Source organism: Microtus pennsylvanicus, chromosome 7 (assembly GCF_037038515.1).
Source record: "Microtus pennsylvanicus isolate mMicPen1 chromosome 7, mMicPen1.hap1, whole genome shotgun sequence".
Classification (NCBI taxonomy): domain Eukaryota; kingdom Metazoa; phylum Chordata; class Mammalia; order Rodentia; family Cricetidae; genus Microtus; species Microtus pennsylvanicus.
In genome coordinates, this window is record NC_134585.1 from 491,687 (window position 1) to 509,735 (window position 18,049).

An 18,049-nucleotide genomic window follows, 5' to 3' on the forward strand; every position below is an offset into this window, starting at 1 on the left:
CACCAAGGAGGAGCCTCCCAGCTGCCCCTTGAAGTCCTGACTCACTCCCAGCTATGCCAGCTGCAATTTGCACTTCCCTGTCTGAGCTTTAAGTTCAAGAGAAACTGACATTTTTATGATTGTCAATCACAAAATGTTAGTTTAAAAATGTTTATTACTTAGAAATATAGAATATAATGCACAATTTCTCTATTTTCTAGACTTCACGATAGTTGAACTTTATAGCCCCCTTTATAACCCTTTATAGGCTCTCTCCTTAGTGGATAACAGGGTGGCTGGATCTTTACAGCTGCAGCTGCCCCACTAATTAGGAACCTGATAGATTTATTACACATGTGTTATCAGAAACTCTGCTCCTTATCATTTACTTTAGAAATGAAATGTAAACTTCAAGTGAACCTTTTATTGCCTAAGAATTTCTGTTGAATATATATTAGTTGTGTTTGACAAAGAGAGGGATGGATTTGGAAAAAGAAAAAAAGAGAGTGACCGTTAGTACATGTGTGCATCTCATTCCCTTTCTATGACCTTCAGGAAAAAAAAAATCCTAAGTCCTGCTACTCTGTGGTGTTCTTTTTACAACCCCAGAGCAGCCTGGGAAGCTGGTCTTTCTGGTTGCATTAGCATAGGCTGACTCCCTAGAGGGCTTAGTGTATCCTAGGGAAACTGTGGCATAGCCAATTATAATCTGTCTTCTAAAACTGCTTTCTAAGAGGCATCACCACAGAGAAATAAATCTGGGTTATTTGAAGAGGTATCCAAGAGCCTCTTGTTGCTTTACACCATTTTTATAACATTCATGCTGCGGGAAAGAGGATCTAGTCTAAGAGATGGATACAGACAGATGTAAAGTGTTAGGTGATATAAGATGATGAGGAATGTTGACAGGACCTCTTCACAGGAGGTCTGCTGGCCCATAGATACTTTGGTCTTAAGGACTTGTAAGGGAGTAGACACCACAGCATTAGAAGCTGGGGGTGAATGAGGATCCTCGTATAGAGGCTAGGGTTGTCAATCAGGATGACTGTTGCTGCCACTGCACACAGACACTGGGGTTCATTGTTGTGTTGGGGTCCAATCGTTGTGAAAAGTAAGGCACTAGATGGACCTGATAAGGGAAGGGCTGTCCAGGGAAGCTTTTAGCAATCATTTTCGTGGTAATATAGCTGAGAGGCTTCTTATCAAAATCATTCAAACTGCAGTTCAGAGATATGGACGGTGCTGGACGTAGAGTTTAACAGGAAGCAGAGCTCCTGAGGGAGAGAGAGAAAAGATCCTGAAAGGGTGGGTGAGCGGAGAACAAGAGAAAGGAGGCTAAAATTTATTTATAAGTGAGCTTGCAGATAGGCCCAAGCAGTGACTGATCTAACTTGAGGCCCAAGCCATGAGAAGGAGCTCAAGCCTGACACTGCCTGGATGACCAGGACCCAGAAGTTGGATAGCTCTGTGATCTAGGGTAGACCCAAACACAAATGAAAAATAAAATATAAAAAAGCAAATGAAATGATTCCCAATAATATTTTTGTATACTCATAGGTTGGTGCCTAGTCCAGTCGGCATCAAAGAGGCTTCCTCCAGTAGCTGATGGAAGCAATTGCAGAGACCCACAGTCAAACATTAGGGAATCTCGAAGAAGAGGGGGAAGAAGGATTAAGAGCCAAGAGCCAGAGGGGTCAAGGACACGAGGAGAACACAGCCACAAAATCAGCTAAGCAGGGATCATAGGCCTCACAGAGAGTGAAATGGCAATCATGGAGCCTGTATGGATCTGCACGAGGTCCTCTGCATTCATGCTGTGGTTATTTATCTTGGGTTGTTTGTGGGGTTCCTAACAGTGGGAGTGGGGGCGTCTCTGACTCTTTTACCTGGTGTGGGGCCTGCTAGTGGTGCTCTGATCCTTCTACTGGGCTGCTTTTTCCAACATTGATATGATGGTTTATGTCTAATCTTAATGCACCTTTTTTTTTTTTTTTTTTGGTTTTTCAAGACAGGGTTTCTCTGTGGCTTTGGAGCCTGTCCTGGAACTAGCTCTTGTAGACCAGGCTGGTCTCGAACTCACAGAGATCCGCCTGCCTCTGCCTCCCGAGTGCTGGGATTAAAGGCGTGCGCCACCACTGCCTGGCTTAATGCACCTTCTTATGATATTTGGTTGGTATCATTGGGTGGCCCGCTTTTGTACAAAGTGAACTGGGGGAAGAGTAGATCTGAGGGAAAGGGGAGGTTATAGGGAACTGGGAGGAAGGGGAAGTTGCGGGTGACTGGCAAGGGAGGCTTTGGTTGGGATGTATTGTACGAGAAAAGAAAAAGACAAAAAAAAAAAGGCACAGAAAGTCTCAAATTTCCTGTATACAGGAGTCCCTGGGACAGCTCAAGATTCAGTGTCTGGGCTGAGATTCTGTATAATAAGCTTGGACTGAGGTTCTGTTAGTGAGTCCCTGCTGATGTTCAGACACAAGCTGCAACAATGTAGACCAGGATCCCCTGGTCAATGCTTGAGTCTCCCTCACAGCCGGCAACAGGAGTCATTCTTCAAGTGGACTGTATTCCCCTACACTTGCAGTACCAGCATTCAGGTTGAGGCAGGATGGTTTATGGGAGTAGAAGCCGTGCCACTCACTCATCTCACTAATGTAAAACAACAAAAACAAGGGCAAAAGAACCTGAAAGACGCAACTTAAGGCAAGAAGGATTTATTTTGGTTTTTGATTTAAGAAAACTCAACCCATCCTGGGAGGAAAAGCAGGGTGGAGTTCATGGCAGCTGGAGCTGTGGCTGGGATGACTCACATCTCCATGCATCAGGAAGCAGAGTGTGGAGAGGCTGACTCTCATTTGGTTTTCTCTTTTTCCTCTCCTTTCTTCAGTCTGGACCCCCAAATCATGGGCTGTTGTCACCCCACATTCAATAGCGTCCTCCTCTGCTGAGTTAATCTTCTCTGGAAACAACTTCACAGACATTTCCAGAATTGCAAGTTCTTGGAGATTCGAAATCCAATCCACCTGGCCCTGAAGATTAGCTGTTGCAGTTACATGGTGAGATTCAGACCAGCCTGGGGTACCGAGTGAGAACCTACTAAAGAGAGAGAGAGAAAAGTAATATCTGGGCTCCCTACTTTACATTCTAAGATGGAAGAATGTGGGAAGAGGCCTGAGAATTCTAAAACAAGGTTTGAGGTCTCTGGTGTCAACCATCAGAGAAGCAGCCACACAATGAACAGTCCCAAATGTCATCATCATCCCTGAGAAGTCATGTTGACAGGAACATATGATTTCCCTCCTATGGGCTTCAGCCTCAGGTATAAGAAATAGTGAGCAGTTTATACAATGAAGTCTCTGACTGATTGCTATCTGAACATTCCCTAGACTGATTTCCAACTTATAGACAAAGATAATGGAAATTCTTATCATTTAACCATAAAAAACTTTATATATGAATTTATAACCTTACTTTTTTTTAATTTAGAAAAATTTAAAAAACCCAAAATGAGTCTTCATATCGAGGGACAGAACACAAAAGCCTATTAATACCAGGTCCTATACAAGGAGCCCGTGGAGCCCGTGGAGCCAAGGACGCAAGCTGTGCTCAGCTGAAGGGATATTTAGCAAAGTGATGGGGGACTAGGTCTCTGCTTCCTTTTTACACTTTTAAGAAAAAGGGAATTCTAATGCCAGGACATGAGGGGTGGAAATAAACTAATAAGGTTATCGAACTGCATTCTTTTCAATCTCTGGGAGGATAAAGACAGAGAAAGATGCAGAATGAGTTGGTGCCAGAGAAAACTCCTAGTCCTAGACCACAGATAATATTCCAGGGTATGGACACAGACAGACATAGAACAGGGTCAGGAAACATGAGAAAAGGATCAATTATCCTCCCAGCCATTTCCCCCCTAGAGACTCCACCCCAGATTTGTGTCACATCACGAGAATATTCAATATGAATCCTTTGTCCTCTACTTCCAGGTATTCCTTACAGAGATAATAATAATAAATAATAATAATAATTGTCTGGAAGTGGCTAAGCACACAGGAATGGACACACTTTATAGTAACAAAACAGGACATGGACACATCTACATCCAGGGCTTGAAATTTCTCAGGAAGGCCCAGATCTCAGACACTGTCCTGTCCTACCTGTACTCTTCCGCATCACAATGGCAGCCACAGCTCCAGCGACCAACACTCCAAGGAGAATCAGCCCAGCAATGATCCCCATGATGGGGGTGGTGGGAGATGGAGGAGGCTCTGCCAGAGAGAGTAGGAGAGGACAGAGGTGAGGGACCCTGACCCTGCTCAGGGTCTGCAAGGGGCTCCAGCTTTCCCTAAGACAGACTCTGGGCCTACACACACCCCTTTACCCCATTTCAGGACGAGGGGCTCAGGCAGCCCCTCATGCAGCACATGGCATGTGTATCTCTGCTCCTCTCCTGAAGGCACCGCCACAGCTGCCCACTTCTGGAAGGTTCCATCCCCTGCAGGTCTGGTCTCAATAAGTTCCATGTCCTGCGTCAGGTCCTCCTCATCCCTCTGCCAGGTCAGGGTGATGTCTGCAGGGTAGAAGCCCAGGGCCCAGCACTTCAGGGTGGCCCCTCCTTCAGGTCTGGGGTGATGAGTCACATTTGTTTTTGGAGGATCTGAGAAGAGTCAGAGAAGAACAAATTTCTGTTCCTTCCCGTGGACAACTTGAGCACTGATCATGTGATCATCCCCAGAGTTGGGCTGGGGATCTAGAGAGCAGCACTTAAACTTCATGGGCCCAGAATGAGGACCTATCTATTCCTACAGTAAGTTCTACGATAAAGGTGTGAAATTGTATACCTCTGAGTGGGCAAAAACCCAGTGACTGAGTAGCTACACCTGATCTGTGAGCAATGGCAGAAACAGGGACTGAGATCAAAAGGGAATTACCTTACGTGGGATGTCCTTCTGTACATGTGTTGCTTTTATTGATTAATGAATAAAGGAAGCAGTTACGGCCAATGGCTTAGCATAGTAAAGCTAGGCTGGAAGTTCAAACAAAGATACACAGAGAGAAGGCAGAGTCAGAAGACTCCAAGTAGCCACCCAAGAAGCCGCAGGATGAAACAGAAACTAATAGAAATGGGTTAATTTATAGAGAGAACTAGCCAGTAATGGCCTAAGCCATAGATAGGCCAGACAATTGTAACTGATATTAAGCCTCTGAAAACAGGCAGGCAGAGAGAAACCGGTCCAGGGGGACCAGCTAAACAGAGAAGAACCTTCTTTTCCAATAGGTGGCTTACGAATTTGTTCTTTCTCCCCAGAAATTCTGCTCAAAGGCGGACAGAAACTACCCTAACCCTCTTACCTGCACGCTGCAGAATCTCCTTCCCTTTATCCAGGTATTTAAGGAGCCACGTCACACACCTTCCTTCCAAGAAAGATTTCCATGGCCTTGCAAACCCAGCAGTCTCCCACTTGCGCCTGGTGATTTGAGCCTCCTCGGTATCCACTGCTATCCACGAGCACAGGTCCTCAGTCAGAGAGATGTAATCCTGGGTATCATAAGCGATCTGCTTATACCCACGGAGGAGGCGGTGGTCTGGCCCTATGTCGCAGCCGCAAATGTCCTGGATAGTGTGAGACCCTGTTGCAGCCAGGGAGATCAGTACAGTCTCCTAGATAGCTCCATTCAATACACATAGCCTGTGCATGATTGCTTAAAGCCTATTTCACAGTGAAATAAAACCCCAATAAATTTCCTCAAGCTTCCCCAGGATGGCTGAAACTTGGCGGATTTCACTAATCCAAGATATGTACCTATGTTCCTCAGAATATTTGGAGACTGTATACTAGCATTACGAATCTAGGGTCGCTCACCATTCTCGCTCTGGCTACGGAAGCCGAACAGGGTCCTCAGGTCGATTCGGCCAATTAATAAGAAGCGCCTGGTGAAAAGCGTCAGCTCCTCTAAATGTTCGGGATCCTGCGCCATAAATGGCACCCGCGGTTCCACTCGCTGACTCTTATTGTCACTGTCAAAACTCAAGATCTGTATGTTGTCCACGTAGCCGACGATCCTGATCCGAGATTTGCCGTAGCCAGGATTGTAGAAGGCGGTGGAGAAATAATGCAGGGAGTGTGAGCCTACGAGTGGCGCGCGGTGACCCTGCATCCGGCCAGATCGAGGAACAGGTGCACCCCTCGGGAGGTGTGCAGGGGGCGCGGGTCCAAACGCGGAGAGAAGGGAGCTTGGAACTGACTGCCCATCTCCAGGAGATGGGAGGGCTCGTTGGGCGAGGGCAGAGACACGGCTTTCCGGGTGCGGTCCCAACCCGATCACCCCGTTTCTTCCTTCAAAAATGGTTTCTCTCTCCACCTGGTACTCACCCGAGAGGGCCAGAGTTGGGGACAGGGTGGCTGCCAGCAACAGAAGGAGGGCTCTTGGCACTGTGCACCCCATCCTCCGTGTTTGGAGAACTTGAGATTAGGTCTTTGTTCCTCTCTGTGGAGTTTTATAGCGTTGTGGGTGTGTGGGGAAGGATCACGATGAGTCTGAGTGGGTTCTCCGAAATTCCTACATACAGCAGAAATGAACGCGTGGGTGTCCAAACATTACTGGGGAATAAAGGGTTCCAATCTGTGAATTCTTCTTGATTAAAAAGAAAAAAATAAGGCTAACAACAAAAACAATAATAAAACCAGACTCAGAAGATGCTCTGGCACCATTTCATTACTTTTAGCAGGGGTTAGGGGTAGGACGAGAACAGCTCTTGCAAGCCTTAATCTTGCAGTTATATAGAGAGGAAAGTAATGCCTTTGAGTTAGGGTCAGTAATGGAGGATTTTAAGCAGCTGTAGAAAGTGTGGAGGGGGAAAAACATGCAGTTAAAACACCAACATTAACATAAAAATAATAAATTTTTTAAAAGAACACCAAGTCAGGCTGTGGTGGCACAGGCCTATAATCCCAGCACTCGGGAGGCAGATGCAGGAGAATCTCTGTGAGTTTGAGCCCAGTCTGATTCACAGGGAGAGTTTCAGGACAGCCAAGACTACACAGGGAAACCCTGTCTCTAAAAACCAAAAACCCAAACTAAACCAATCCAAACCGAAGCAAAACAAAATAAATAAATAAATATGTCCTAGTCCCTTAAATATCTATTATTACTCCTCCCTGTGTGACCTGACATCCTTGTGACTATTAGGTAAACCCTTTTGGAATGTACAAACAGACCCCTAGCTTCTACCAACTCATGTCATCAGAGAGCATCTCAGGTCTAACAGATTTCCCTGCATGGATACAACCTGCCTGCCTGATGTTTCCACCATTGTATTTCTAAGATCTGTTGTTTGTGCCTTGTTGTTGCTGTTCTGTTACTATGAAAACAATAAAACTGTTACCACTTTAGGACATGGAATTTATAGGAACTGAAATCTGTGTTCCAGGCTATTGTCACATTTGACTCCAGAATAAGTTCTCTTTAAGTTGTGATCTCTGTCTTTATTTTTTACGTTCACGGTGTATCAGGAGTATTCTGTTTACATAAGAAACATAGATGGTCATGCTTGTATCTTTCCACTGTAGTGGGAATCTGGTAGAGTCATTGTATCTAGGGTAAACATTACAATGTAATAGTTGTTTCTCACTGTTTCTAAGGTATCAGTAGAATGTATTAGTGTTTGATGAATGTATCTAGAACTTGAAAAAAAATCATAGTACAGTGATTGTTTTCTATGATTTATAAACTTTTTCTGAGGAAATTTTCAGTCTCTTTCATGACTTTGGTCACAAGACTATCTGGGCACACTTGCAGGTCTTGAATTATTGGGTATTGCAAACAGTACATAATAAAGATTAAAGTTGTGGGGGCATGATTTTTTTTTCAGAGAACATATAGATCAAAGGGACTTTGGTATAAAGACCTTGCTGTCCTCCAAACACAACCTTTGTGTGCAATCAATAAATATGCTTCTGAGCAGAGGTTTGAGGTTCAGTTCTCAGAAGCTGTTCCCCCTGCTGTCAGAGAGCCTAGAATCACATTCTGGGTGACTCTTGTTCTTTGAACAGCACACAAAACACAGAACATCTGACATTCTACAATGTCACAATTAAGTAACAATAAATTCACTAAGTGTGATGGTATTCATTTTAGGAATTTAACAGATAATACTGCTTTCCATGGTAATCTAATTGAAGCAATACACATCCTCTTTTATTCCATTCTCTTTTTTTCTTAAAGATTTATTTATTTATTGTGTGTACAGTATTCTGCCTGCATGCATGCCTGCAGGCCAGAAGAGGGCACCAGATTTCATTACAGGTAGTTGTGAATCACCATGTGGTTGCTGGGAATTGAACTCAGGCAGGACCTCTAGAAGAGCAGGCAATGCTCTTAACCACTGAGCCATCTCTACAGCCCTTTTATTCCAATCTTAATTACTAATATTAACTGAAATGTGACGCAACACACAGTAAATATATGCATATACGAGAGTTATATAATAGATAGATACAAAGGTTAAGGAGGCAGCAGACATACTCCCACAGTCTCAATTCATCACAATACATTTATAGAAGATTATATTCCCACACCTGCAACACCAGTTCTCAGAGGGAGGCGGGATGATTTCTGGGAGTAGAAGGTCAACCCAAATGTACTATCACTCAGTTTTCTCATTCATATAAAACAAACAAACAACAAACAAAAATCTGAAAAAAAAGACGGAAGTAGCTTAAGGCAAGAAAGATTTGTTTTGGATTTTGATTTAAGACGGTTCAACCCATCCTGGCAGGAAAGGCATGGCTGGGTTTATGGCAGCTGGAGCATGTGGCTGGGATGACTCACATCTCCAGGAATCAGGAAGTAGAATGTGGGAATGCTGGCTTTTATCTGTCTTTCTCCTTTTCCTCCCTGTTCTTCAGTCTGGGCCCCAGATCATGGGCTGGTGTCACCCACATTCAGTGCAGCTCTCCCCTCCTCAGCTAATCTTCTCTGGAAACACCCTTCACAGACAAATCCAGAATGGCAAGTCCTGGGAGATTCAAACTCCAATTCAGCTGACACTGAAGATTAGCTGTCACAGCTACATGGTAAGTTCTAGGACAGCCTGAAGTACAGTATGAGACCCTGCAAAAGAGAGACAGAAAAAGTAAAATCTGAGCTCCCTGTTTTACAGTCGAAGACAGTGGGGTCTGAGAAGAGGCTTGGGAATTCTAGAAAAAGATTTGAGGCCACTGATGTCAATCATCACAGTAGCACCCACAATGAAGAACAGTTCCAAATATCATCACCCCTGAGTTGTCATGTAGACAAGGACATATTGTTTTCTCTCCTATGGGGTGTAACCTCAGGTATGAGAAATAGGAAGCAATTAAGATAATGTAAGTCTCTAACTGATTGCCACTTATTATTATATATCCCTAGACTGATTTGCAACTTATAGACAAAAATAATGGAATCCAAATTCTTGTTATTTATCCACAAACTAATTTTATATGTGAAATCAGAAGCTTACAAATTTTTTATCTTAGAAAAATAAAAATTCGCAAACTGGAGTATTAATATGTGGGGACAGAAGACAAAAGCTCATCCACACCAGGTCCTGCACAAGGTACAGGTATACACTGGTCCAGGGTTCAAGCTGTGCTCAGCTACAAGGATGTTTAGCAGAGCAATGGGGGGGCACTTGGTCTCTGCTTCCTTTCTAGACTTTTAGGGAGAAGGGGTTCTAATGCCAGGATATGAAGCCAAGGGATGGAAATGAAACGATAAAAGTTAATTAACTACACCCTTTTCCATTGCTGGGAGGATAAAGACAGAGAAGGATGGAGGACCAGTTGGTGCCAGAAGAAACTCCTAGTCCTGGATCTCAGATCCTATTCCAGGGGATGATCACAGACAGACCTAGAATAGGGTCAGGGAAAATTAGAAAAGGATCAAGTTAGCTCCCAGGGGATGCTACCTTCTCCTGGGTAGTCTTCTTCAGATTTGTGGCACATCACAAGAAACCTCAGTCTAGGGGGCTGGAAAGATGGCTCAGAGGTTAAGAGCATTGCCTGCTCTTCCAAAGGTCCTGAGTTCAATTCCCGGCAACCACATGGTGGCTCATAACCATCTGTAATGGGGTCTGGTGCCCTCTTCTGGCCTGCAGGCGTACACACAGACAGAATATTGTATACATAATAAATAAATAAATACCTCAGTCTAAAATTTGGCCTCTATTTCTAGCTTTTTTTTTACAGAGTTAGTAAAAAAGAAGTTCTGAAGTGGTAAATCACACAAGAATGGACACACTTTATAGTAACAAATATCTTAGATATGGTACCAATGACAAATGTCTTGGTACTGTTCTAGGGCTGTGACAACACACCACAACCAAGGCAAATGATAAAGGAAAGGAACAAGCTAATTGGATGGCCTGGGCTCTTGAAACCTCAAAACTTACTCCCAGTGACACCCCTCCTAATCTGTCCTACACAGTCCGCACTTAAAACCAGACATTAAAATTGTGCTTGTGTGTGTGTGTGTGTGTGCGTGTGTAAACCTGTCCATGTTCACACACATCTGAAGGTAGAAGACAGCTGGTGGGAGTCAGTCTCTTGCTGTCCTAATGATCCTTTCATCCTGCCTCAGATTGTGCAGCCTTTGTCTCCTAGAGGGGTGGGTGAATAGTTACAGTGCTCAATTTCCCTACTCAATTTCTCTATTTCCATAGCTCAGACCTTATCTACATCTATGTCGCACAGTCTTGGGTACCCTGTGAGTGGGCTATTTTAATTTAAAATATTTCTTTCTTTTCTGTTTGTTTCAAAAAGTTCAGTGGGAGAATATTCCTTATTATCAAGGTTTCCCAAACTGAATCACTGCTAAGGTCCTGTATGTGTGCTGAATCAGTCTTTTCCCTGAGTTAAAAGTTGGCCTGCGGGGTTTTCCATTACTTTTATTTCACTTTCTCTCTCTTTACTGTCTTTTCTTACCATCATTCCCAGGTTTTGGGATTGCAGAAGCACAGATCTGATTCCTGCTCTTTCCTTTATGCCTCCTTCACATTCCCCAGGTGTCAGAAATGGTGAGCCAGTTTCTCACAAAGGCAGCATTTGCATGTCCTTTTCTCATTGTCCTTCCTCCCTTAGGCAGGCAAGTCCTTTCTGGGTAGGTGACTCAGCCTCAGTTGCAAGTCTCTCTGCCCACAGAAAAGGCCACACAGCTGCTGCCACTGTCTGCTGAGGACCCTGCCCAGAGCCCCACAGGTGTTAATCCTGGAGTTGCTGTTGGTGGTGCTCATGTGATAGACCTCATGCCATGTAGAGGAAGACAACTATCCTGCATTCTCAGCACTGACATCCATCCACCTTAGACGGAGCAGTCTCAGAGGTAATTCTTATCATCCATTCCAAGGGCAGTGCAACTCTCAGCTGCCACGTGGAGAAAGCATGGCTCAAGAAATCATAGCAAGCCAGGCTGTGGTGGCGCACGCCTTTAATCCCAGCACTCGGGAGGCAGAGGCGGGCGGATCTCTGTGAGTTCAAAGCCAGCGTGGTCTACAAGAGCTAGTTCCAGGACAGGCTCCAAAGCTACAGAGAAACCCTGTCTCGAAAAACTAAAAAAAAAAAAAAAAAAAGAAAAAAGAAAAAAAGAAAAGAAAAGAAATCATAGCAAGAATTGACAAGTGCATTGCATGAAATTGAAAAGCTTCTGCATAAAAAAAAAACAAGAGCGTGAAAGACAGTCTAAGAAATGGGAGAAAAACTTTACCAGCTATACATCTGAAAGAAGATTAATATCTTCAGTACATATATAACTCAAACTTTTCCTGCTCAGTTAAATATGGATTATGAAAACAAGGTAAAGTTGACAATAGAAAGGTCTTGACAGTCTAAGTAGCAGGACAGAGTTGCCATTAACAGAAATGGGGAAATGCATACGAACAGTCAGGTTAGCACTGGGACAGATGAGTCTGGAGGTATTTGGCAGAAATATCTGGACTGAAGAAATCTATCTGGGAAGTAATAGTAAATAATATTTAAAACATTGGAGATAAAGAAAATCACCAACAGAGTGATTAGCTGGAGGAAAGAAGGAAGACGTACTGAGTCCTGGTCCAGTACTTAGTGATCTCAATAGAGCATCTACCTGGAGCACACAACTCTGGAACTGTGTTTAGAAGGTCCATAGACTAGAAAGTCCCAGACTTTGTTGGATCCAGGAGTCCCCTGGGCATCTCAAAATTCAGAAATTTTAGTGGAGAGCTGAGACTCTGGGTGTTTGTTGCAGAAACTGCTGTTTTTTCAGATAATATAGCAAGAAGGATGTAAACAAAGAGCCCCAAACTCCATACATCAGCCTCACTCATGGCTGAGTCACTCCTGAGGCTATCTATGGTTGACTATACAAACATTCCCAAAATTGGGCAAAAGTATTTCGGGGACATCAAGGTCAGTCTGAATTGCTGTATTAGTTACTTTTTTTCATTGTTGTGACAAAATATCTGAGAGAAACAACTTTAAAAATATTTATTCTGATTCACGAGTTAAGTGGGTACATACAGTTCATCTCAACATAAGGCGTAGTGGAGTTCACGGCATCAGAAGCTTGTGGTGGGACTCCTCCAACTTCAATGGATCAGGAAGGAGATCACAGAGATCTCAGCTGGCTTTTTCCCATTTGTATTGTTCAATCTTGACCCTAGCCCAAGGGATGGCGCCACCCACATTCAGAGTGGGTCTTCCCTTCTCATTTAATCATCTCTGAACACAATCTTATAGACATACCCAGAACTGCATCTCCTAGGAGATTCTAAATACAGTCAAGTTGACAGTGAAGATTAGCCATCCCAGCTACACAGTGAGTTCAAAGCCAGCCTGGGATACAGTACGAGACCCTGTCAAAAAAAAAAACAAATAAACAAAACAATAAATGAGGAAGTAAGTCCTGTGCTCCATACTCAACAATCTAAATGATGAGTGAAGGAGGCCTGAGCATTGTGGGAAAAGGTTGGTGACCATGATGTTAGTAGTAAGAATAATGAAGAAGGGTCTTGCATGGGCATTATTATTATCATCATTTTGTTGCTGCCCAAGAAAGAAAAGGGAGAGCATATATCATCACTCAAGCTAGCATGTTCAGAAATGTATATTGTTTTCTCTATTATGGATATAGCCTCAGATGAAAGTCATAAGAAGTAGTTATATAGGGAAAAACTCTGATTGTTATCTGAAATCTTTCTGAACTGATTCCTTATTTTTATTTTTTTAAAGATTTGTTTATTTATTATATATACTGTATTCTGCACCAGATCTCATTACAGATGGTAGTGAGCCACCATGTGGTTGCTGGAAATTGAACTCAGGACCTTCGGAAGAACAGGCAGTGCTCCTAACCTCTGAGCCATCTCTCCAGCCCTGATTCCTTATTTTTAGGTACAAATAAGGAAGTGTAAATCCTTATCAATTAAACATAAAATGATTTTCTATGTGATGCTCTATAATAGGAGATTATTTTGTTTTGGAAAAGTCCAATAAACGAAATTCTGATAGGACCGTCAACATCAGGTCCCACGTGTGATAAACTGGACAGAGGACCACTGAGACCCTGGAACTGGTCACTGTGACAGTTCCCCTGCTGCTCTTGGACGCTGCATGTGACAATGTCATCCTTCCCAAATGCAATCCCTGCAGCTCTAGCTTTTCCTCATGACCGTGTTCTGAGTCACAGTCCAGCATGTGGTCATTGAACTGATGGAATTGAGGACTCATGTGGTGCCCAGCTGCAGGGATGTTTGAAAAAGTGGTGAGGGACTTGGTCTCTGCCTCCTTTCTACACTGTGAGTGGGTATTTCCCTAGTGTGTGAAGAGTTCCAAAGCTGGAACATGTGACCAAAGGATGGAAATAGAATGGGGCAAACTGATTTCTGAAAGTTATCTGAGTAACTACATCTGGTGAAAGAAAAAGACTGATAGGGATGCAGGATAATGATCTCCTAGAGCCCTGGATTTAAATGCACTAGTACACAGAGTCCCAGGTTGGGTAAATATGCCTGTATAGTAAATCTCACAATAACCATACAGGTGATGAGCTCATTTCCACCTAGGGCTTCGACTCAATGGAGACGAAACCTTCAGACACCAATCTCTTCCCTTACTTTTCCTCATTGTCACAACGGCAGCCACAGCTCCAGCGATCACAACTCCGAGGAGAACCACACCAACAGTCATTCCAATCTTGGGCCAAAAAGATGGCTCTGGGAAGAGAGGGTGGGGAGGAGTGGATAGAGTTGAGGGACCCTAACTCCCAGCTCCAGACCACCTGTTTTTCCTGGCAACAGACTCTATGTTCACATCCCTCCTTACCCCATCTCAGGATGAGGGGCTCGGGAAGCCCCTCATGATGCACAAGGCAGGTGTATCTCTCTTCGTCCCCAGAAGGCACCACCACGGCTGCCCACTTCTGGAAGGTTCCATCCCCTGCAGGCCTGGTGTCCACTAGCTCCATGTCCTGGATCTGGTCCTCTCCATCACGTTGCCAGGTTAGGGTGATCTCAGCTGGATAGAAGCCCAGGGCCCAGCACCTCAGGGTGACATCCCCTTCAAGTCTTAGATGATGGGTTACATGTGCCTTCGGGGGATCTGAGAGGAAGAGTAGGAAAGTTCAGGTATTTTATATTCTTTCTGGAGACTTAAGCAGTATTCCTGTGACCGTGCTGGCAATGGACAGTTGACTTGAGATGCTACAACGGAACCAGTCCCATACAGTAGCCTGGACTCAGGATTCAGTATAAACCATTCCCTGATAAATTGTATAATCAAGTCCAGTAGAGACTCCAGGTTTGCCACCATGAGAAAGGGATTTCAGATCTTGAGTGGGTGGGGCATTAAGAGACCCATCATGACTCCATCAGGCCTCCACAAACACTGGCTGGGGACAGCGCCTGCCCGCAGGTTGGGAGAAGTTATGGTTCGCAATGACTGTGGCTTATTTCTGAGGTCTCTCTTCCATCTCAAGAAACATTCAGAAGAGAAGGGTGGGCACTTGGGAGTGTCACTCTCTGATGTTGGGTTAGTAAACACAGGAGTACTCTCACCGCAATCTCCCATCTGATCGCATTTTCCCACCTCCAGGGACCTGAGGCCCAGTTCCAGCGCAGAGGGAGGAATTTCCTCGTTCTCCCTCTTACCTGTTCTCTGCAGTGTCTTCTTCCCTATCTCCAGATGTCTGAGGAGTGTCTCTACACATCTCCCCTCCAGAATGGCTCTGATGCGTCCTGCTACACCATCAGCTTTCCACTTATCGGCAGCGATCTGAGCCGAGGTGTCGCCAGCGGTCCAGGAGTGCAGATCCTCGTTCAGGCTAAGGTAATCGTTGCCGTCATAAGCGTGCGCATATTCGCCTCGGATGAGCCGCCCGTCCGGTCCAATTTCGCAGCCAATTAAACACTGGATGGTGTGAGAATCTGGTCCCTCCCCTGAAGTCAGAACTGCCCACAAGTCCCCGACCCACTCACTCCCGGTATTTGGACCAAAACTGATATCAAAACCGGGTCCCTGTCTCCTGGTGATCTGAACCCGGGACATAGAAGCCTGAGGCAACTTGGCTTGGGATCACTCACCGTTACTGCTGTGGTTGTAGACGCTCAATGCCAACCGCAGGTTTTCTCGGGCCCTCTGTGCATAACTCTCGGCATATTTTACCTCCTCTTCCCAAAACTTCTGACCCATTCGTTTTACCCACGACCCCCGGGGCTCTGTCCTCGGACTCTCCGCGTCGCTGTCGAAGCTCATGAACTCGATGTTGTCCACGTAGCCAACGATGATGACTCGGGGCTCCCGGACCCCGGGACCGGACGTCGTGGTAACAAAATAGCGCAGCGAGTGCGAACCTGGGGGCGACTTGCCATGAGACCCCGACCCTTTCCCCGGGATCCGCGGGCAGGTCCACAGACCTGGAGGGGAGTGGGACACCCGACTAGGGGCACTGGAAGCCGGGGGGGGGGCGCGGGGTGCAGGCGTTGTGTGTTCCCCGGAGCTGTCCTTCTCGCCTCAGAGGTTGTTTCCCTGCGGACTCTGCACTTACCCGCGCTGGCCTGGGTCTCGGTCTGGGTTAGAGCCAGGACTGAAAGCAGCAGGAGAATGGGAAGCTGCTCTGCAGCCCCCATCCTTGGTGCCTGGAAAATCTGGGCTAATTGAAACCTTGTTCCTTTCTGTGGAGTTTATAGCGTCGTGGTTTGTGGGGAGATACCAAAGTGACCGTGAGTGGTTTTCTCCAGAATTCGGGCACGCAATAGAGTGACATTTGTCCAGATGGAAAGACTGAACAGCTGACCATGTGGTGAGCTTGAGAAATTAACTCCGAGGCCAGCAGGAATCCCCAAACACGTCTTCACGTAGGATTTATAGAGACCCCCTTCTTCCTGTACCTGGTGCCCTTTCTCACATCTGCTCCCTGAATCCTGTTCAGAAGCTCTGAAATATGAATGGCTTGGGTTCACGACCTCGTTTGTGCTCTGAAATTATTGAGGACCTCCAAGAATTTTTATGTAGGTTGTATCTAACGACATTTACCTTGTTAGAAACTGAAGCTTAATTGGTCATGTGGCTGTTGCTTGCCTGTACACCCAGCACTAAGGAGACTGGGCTGACGCAGAAAGTTTGACCTAAGTTTGAGGCCAGTGTGGGTTACATGAGACTGACGTTTTTTAAAAGTTATTTTTACTTATGTGTATATATGTGAGTTTGTGTCAATGTATACCAGAAGCGTGAAGATGCCTATGGAGGCCAGAATAAGGGGGTCAGACAATCCTGTAACTCCAGTTCCAGGAGGATCAGGAGGTTGTGAGCTGGGAGTCCTGGATGCTGGGAACCAAACTGGGGTCATCTATCAGAGTAGCAAGCACTCTTAACCACTGGACCATCTCTCCAACCCCTTGAGACTCTGTTTTAAAGTTAGGGTTAGGGGAGGGAGGGAGGGGGAGAGAGAGAGAGAGAGAGAGAGAGAGAGAGAGAGAGAGAGAGAGAGAGAGAGAGAGAGATTTTACAAGTGTATCTGCCTCTTATTCTGCAAGTGAGTGGTGGTTAAAAACAAATGTAACAACCCCTAATTAGTTTGAATTTCCAGCCTTGATTCATACTAAGCTGTCAACAGATGAACTCACTATCAAGTACAATACAGTAAATATGGCAAGTAAGCTACAACCTTTTTATTTTATTTTCATGCACCCCATGAAAGTATCTAAGTAACTTCATGTTTTCACTGAGCTTTAAGAATTACTACTTTTAGTTGAGTTTAGTGACACTTGCCTTTATTCAGGCTACTTTAAGAGGCCGAGGCAGGGGAACTGCTGAGACTTCAGGCTAGCATATAAAAGTTTGTATAGACCTTTAAGTAGGAGAACTAGAATGCAGAATGCCTGTTGGGTCCAGAAAACAGGCTGGTTTGTAAACGGTTTGAAATGACGCTCTCTGGAGCATTGGATGGGACTGAAGTGGAGGATGATGGGATGTGACAAGTCTGTCCAGGATGCTGACAGGCTTCCTTCTGTAAGAGTCAGTTAACAAAACTGACTGAGAGACGCACAGGTAATTGTCTTCTGTTTTGGTGATTCAGAACATTAGGCCGAGTTGGGTGGAGCAGAGAAGTCGTTACTACCAAATTCCATCACTTAGAATAATCACCATGCCAGAGATCCCTGTCTCCAGTGGCAGTTCCTGGTCTCTGTCACTTCCCTACCTGAAATTTCCCTAGAAGTTCCACACAGAGGTTGGTAGCTGAGGAAAGGAAATCGGATCAGTAATCAGTGGCAATAAACTTTCAAAGAGAGAAAAGATCATCAGTTAGAATAGGACTAAACAGAAAAGGACAAATCTAAGCACATTTCCCCAAATGTCACTAAACCATCATCACAGTCCTAATTTAGTCATGGGTGGCTTAGCCTCGTGTGGATGATGAATATGTTTCTTGTGTTTTAAGAAACACAGATCAAATCTAAGTCTTATGATACATACCTGAAAGTCTAGCACTTGGAAGGCAAGGTGAGCCTGATGAGTATACTTGTGTGTACACATATGTATGTGCATGTAGGGTGTGTGTGTGT

General features: G+C 44.9%; 2 protein-coding genes across 2 annotated transcripts; both read right to left on the reverse strand.

Annotated features, from left to right (window-relative positions):
* Positions 1-2,676: 2,676 nt before the first annotated feature.
* Positions 2,677-6,363, reverse strand: LOC142854119 (patr class I histocompatibility antigen, A-126 alpha chain-like). The gene is made up of 5 exons (XM_075979218.1): positions 5,841-6,363; positions 5,329-5,607; positions 4,358-4,633; positions 4,134-4,244; positions 2,677-3,072 (listed from the first exon to the last, which is right to left on the reverse strand). Exons 1-5 carry the CDS (start codon positions 6,133-6,135, stop codon positions 3,026-3,028), a joined length of 1,008 nt encoding a protein of 335 aa, XP_075835333.1. The 5' UTR covers positions 6,136-6,363; the 3' UTR covers positions 2,677-3,025.
* A 7,676-nt stretch (positions 6,364-14,039) lies between these two features.
* LOC142853560 (class I histocompatibility antigen, Gogo-B*0101 alpha chain-like) lies at positions 14,040-16,114 on the reverse strand. The gene is made up of 5 exons (XM_075978720.1): positions 16,033-16,114; positions 15,569-15,838; positions 15,137-15,412; positions 14,313-14,588; positions 14,040-14,203 (listed from the first exon to the last, which is right to left on the reverse strand). Exons 1-5 carry the CDS (start codon positions 16,112-16,114, stop codon positions 14,040-14,042), a joined length of 1,068 nt encoding a protein of 355 aa, XP_075834835.1.
* Positions 16,115-18,049: the final 1,935 nt, after the last annotated feature.

Coding starts and splice junctions, on each gene's coding strand:
- LOC142853560 (XM_075978720.1), bottom strand. CDS start 16,114: ATGGGGGCTGCAGAGCAGCTTCCCATTCTCCTGCTGCTTTCAGTCCTG. Junction 14,589..15,136: donor GAAGACACTGCAGAGAACAG/GTAAGAGGGAGA, acceptor TCTTCCTCTCAG/ATCCCCCGAAGGCACATGTA. Junction 14,204..14,312: donor GCCCCTCATCCTGAGATGGG/GTAAGGAGGGAT, acceptor CTCTCTTCCCAG/AGCCATCTTTTTGGCCCAAG.
- LOC142854119 (XM_075979218.1), bottom strand. CDS start 6,135: ATGCAGGGTCACCGCGCGCCACTCGTAGGCTCACACTCCCTGCATTAT. Junction 4,634..5,328: donor GGAGATTCTGCAGCGTGCAG/GTAAGAGGGTTA, acceptor GACTCTTCTCAG/ATCCTCCAAAAACAAATGTG. Junction 4,245..4,357: donor GCCCCTCGTCCTGAAATGGG/GTAAAGGGGTGT, acceptor TCTCTCTGGCAG/AGCCTCCTCCATCTCCCACC.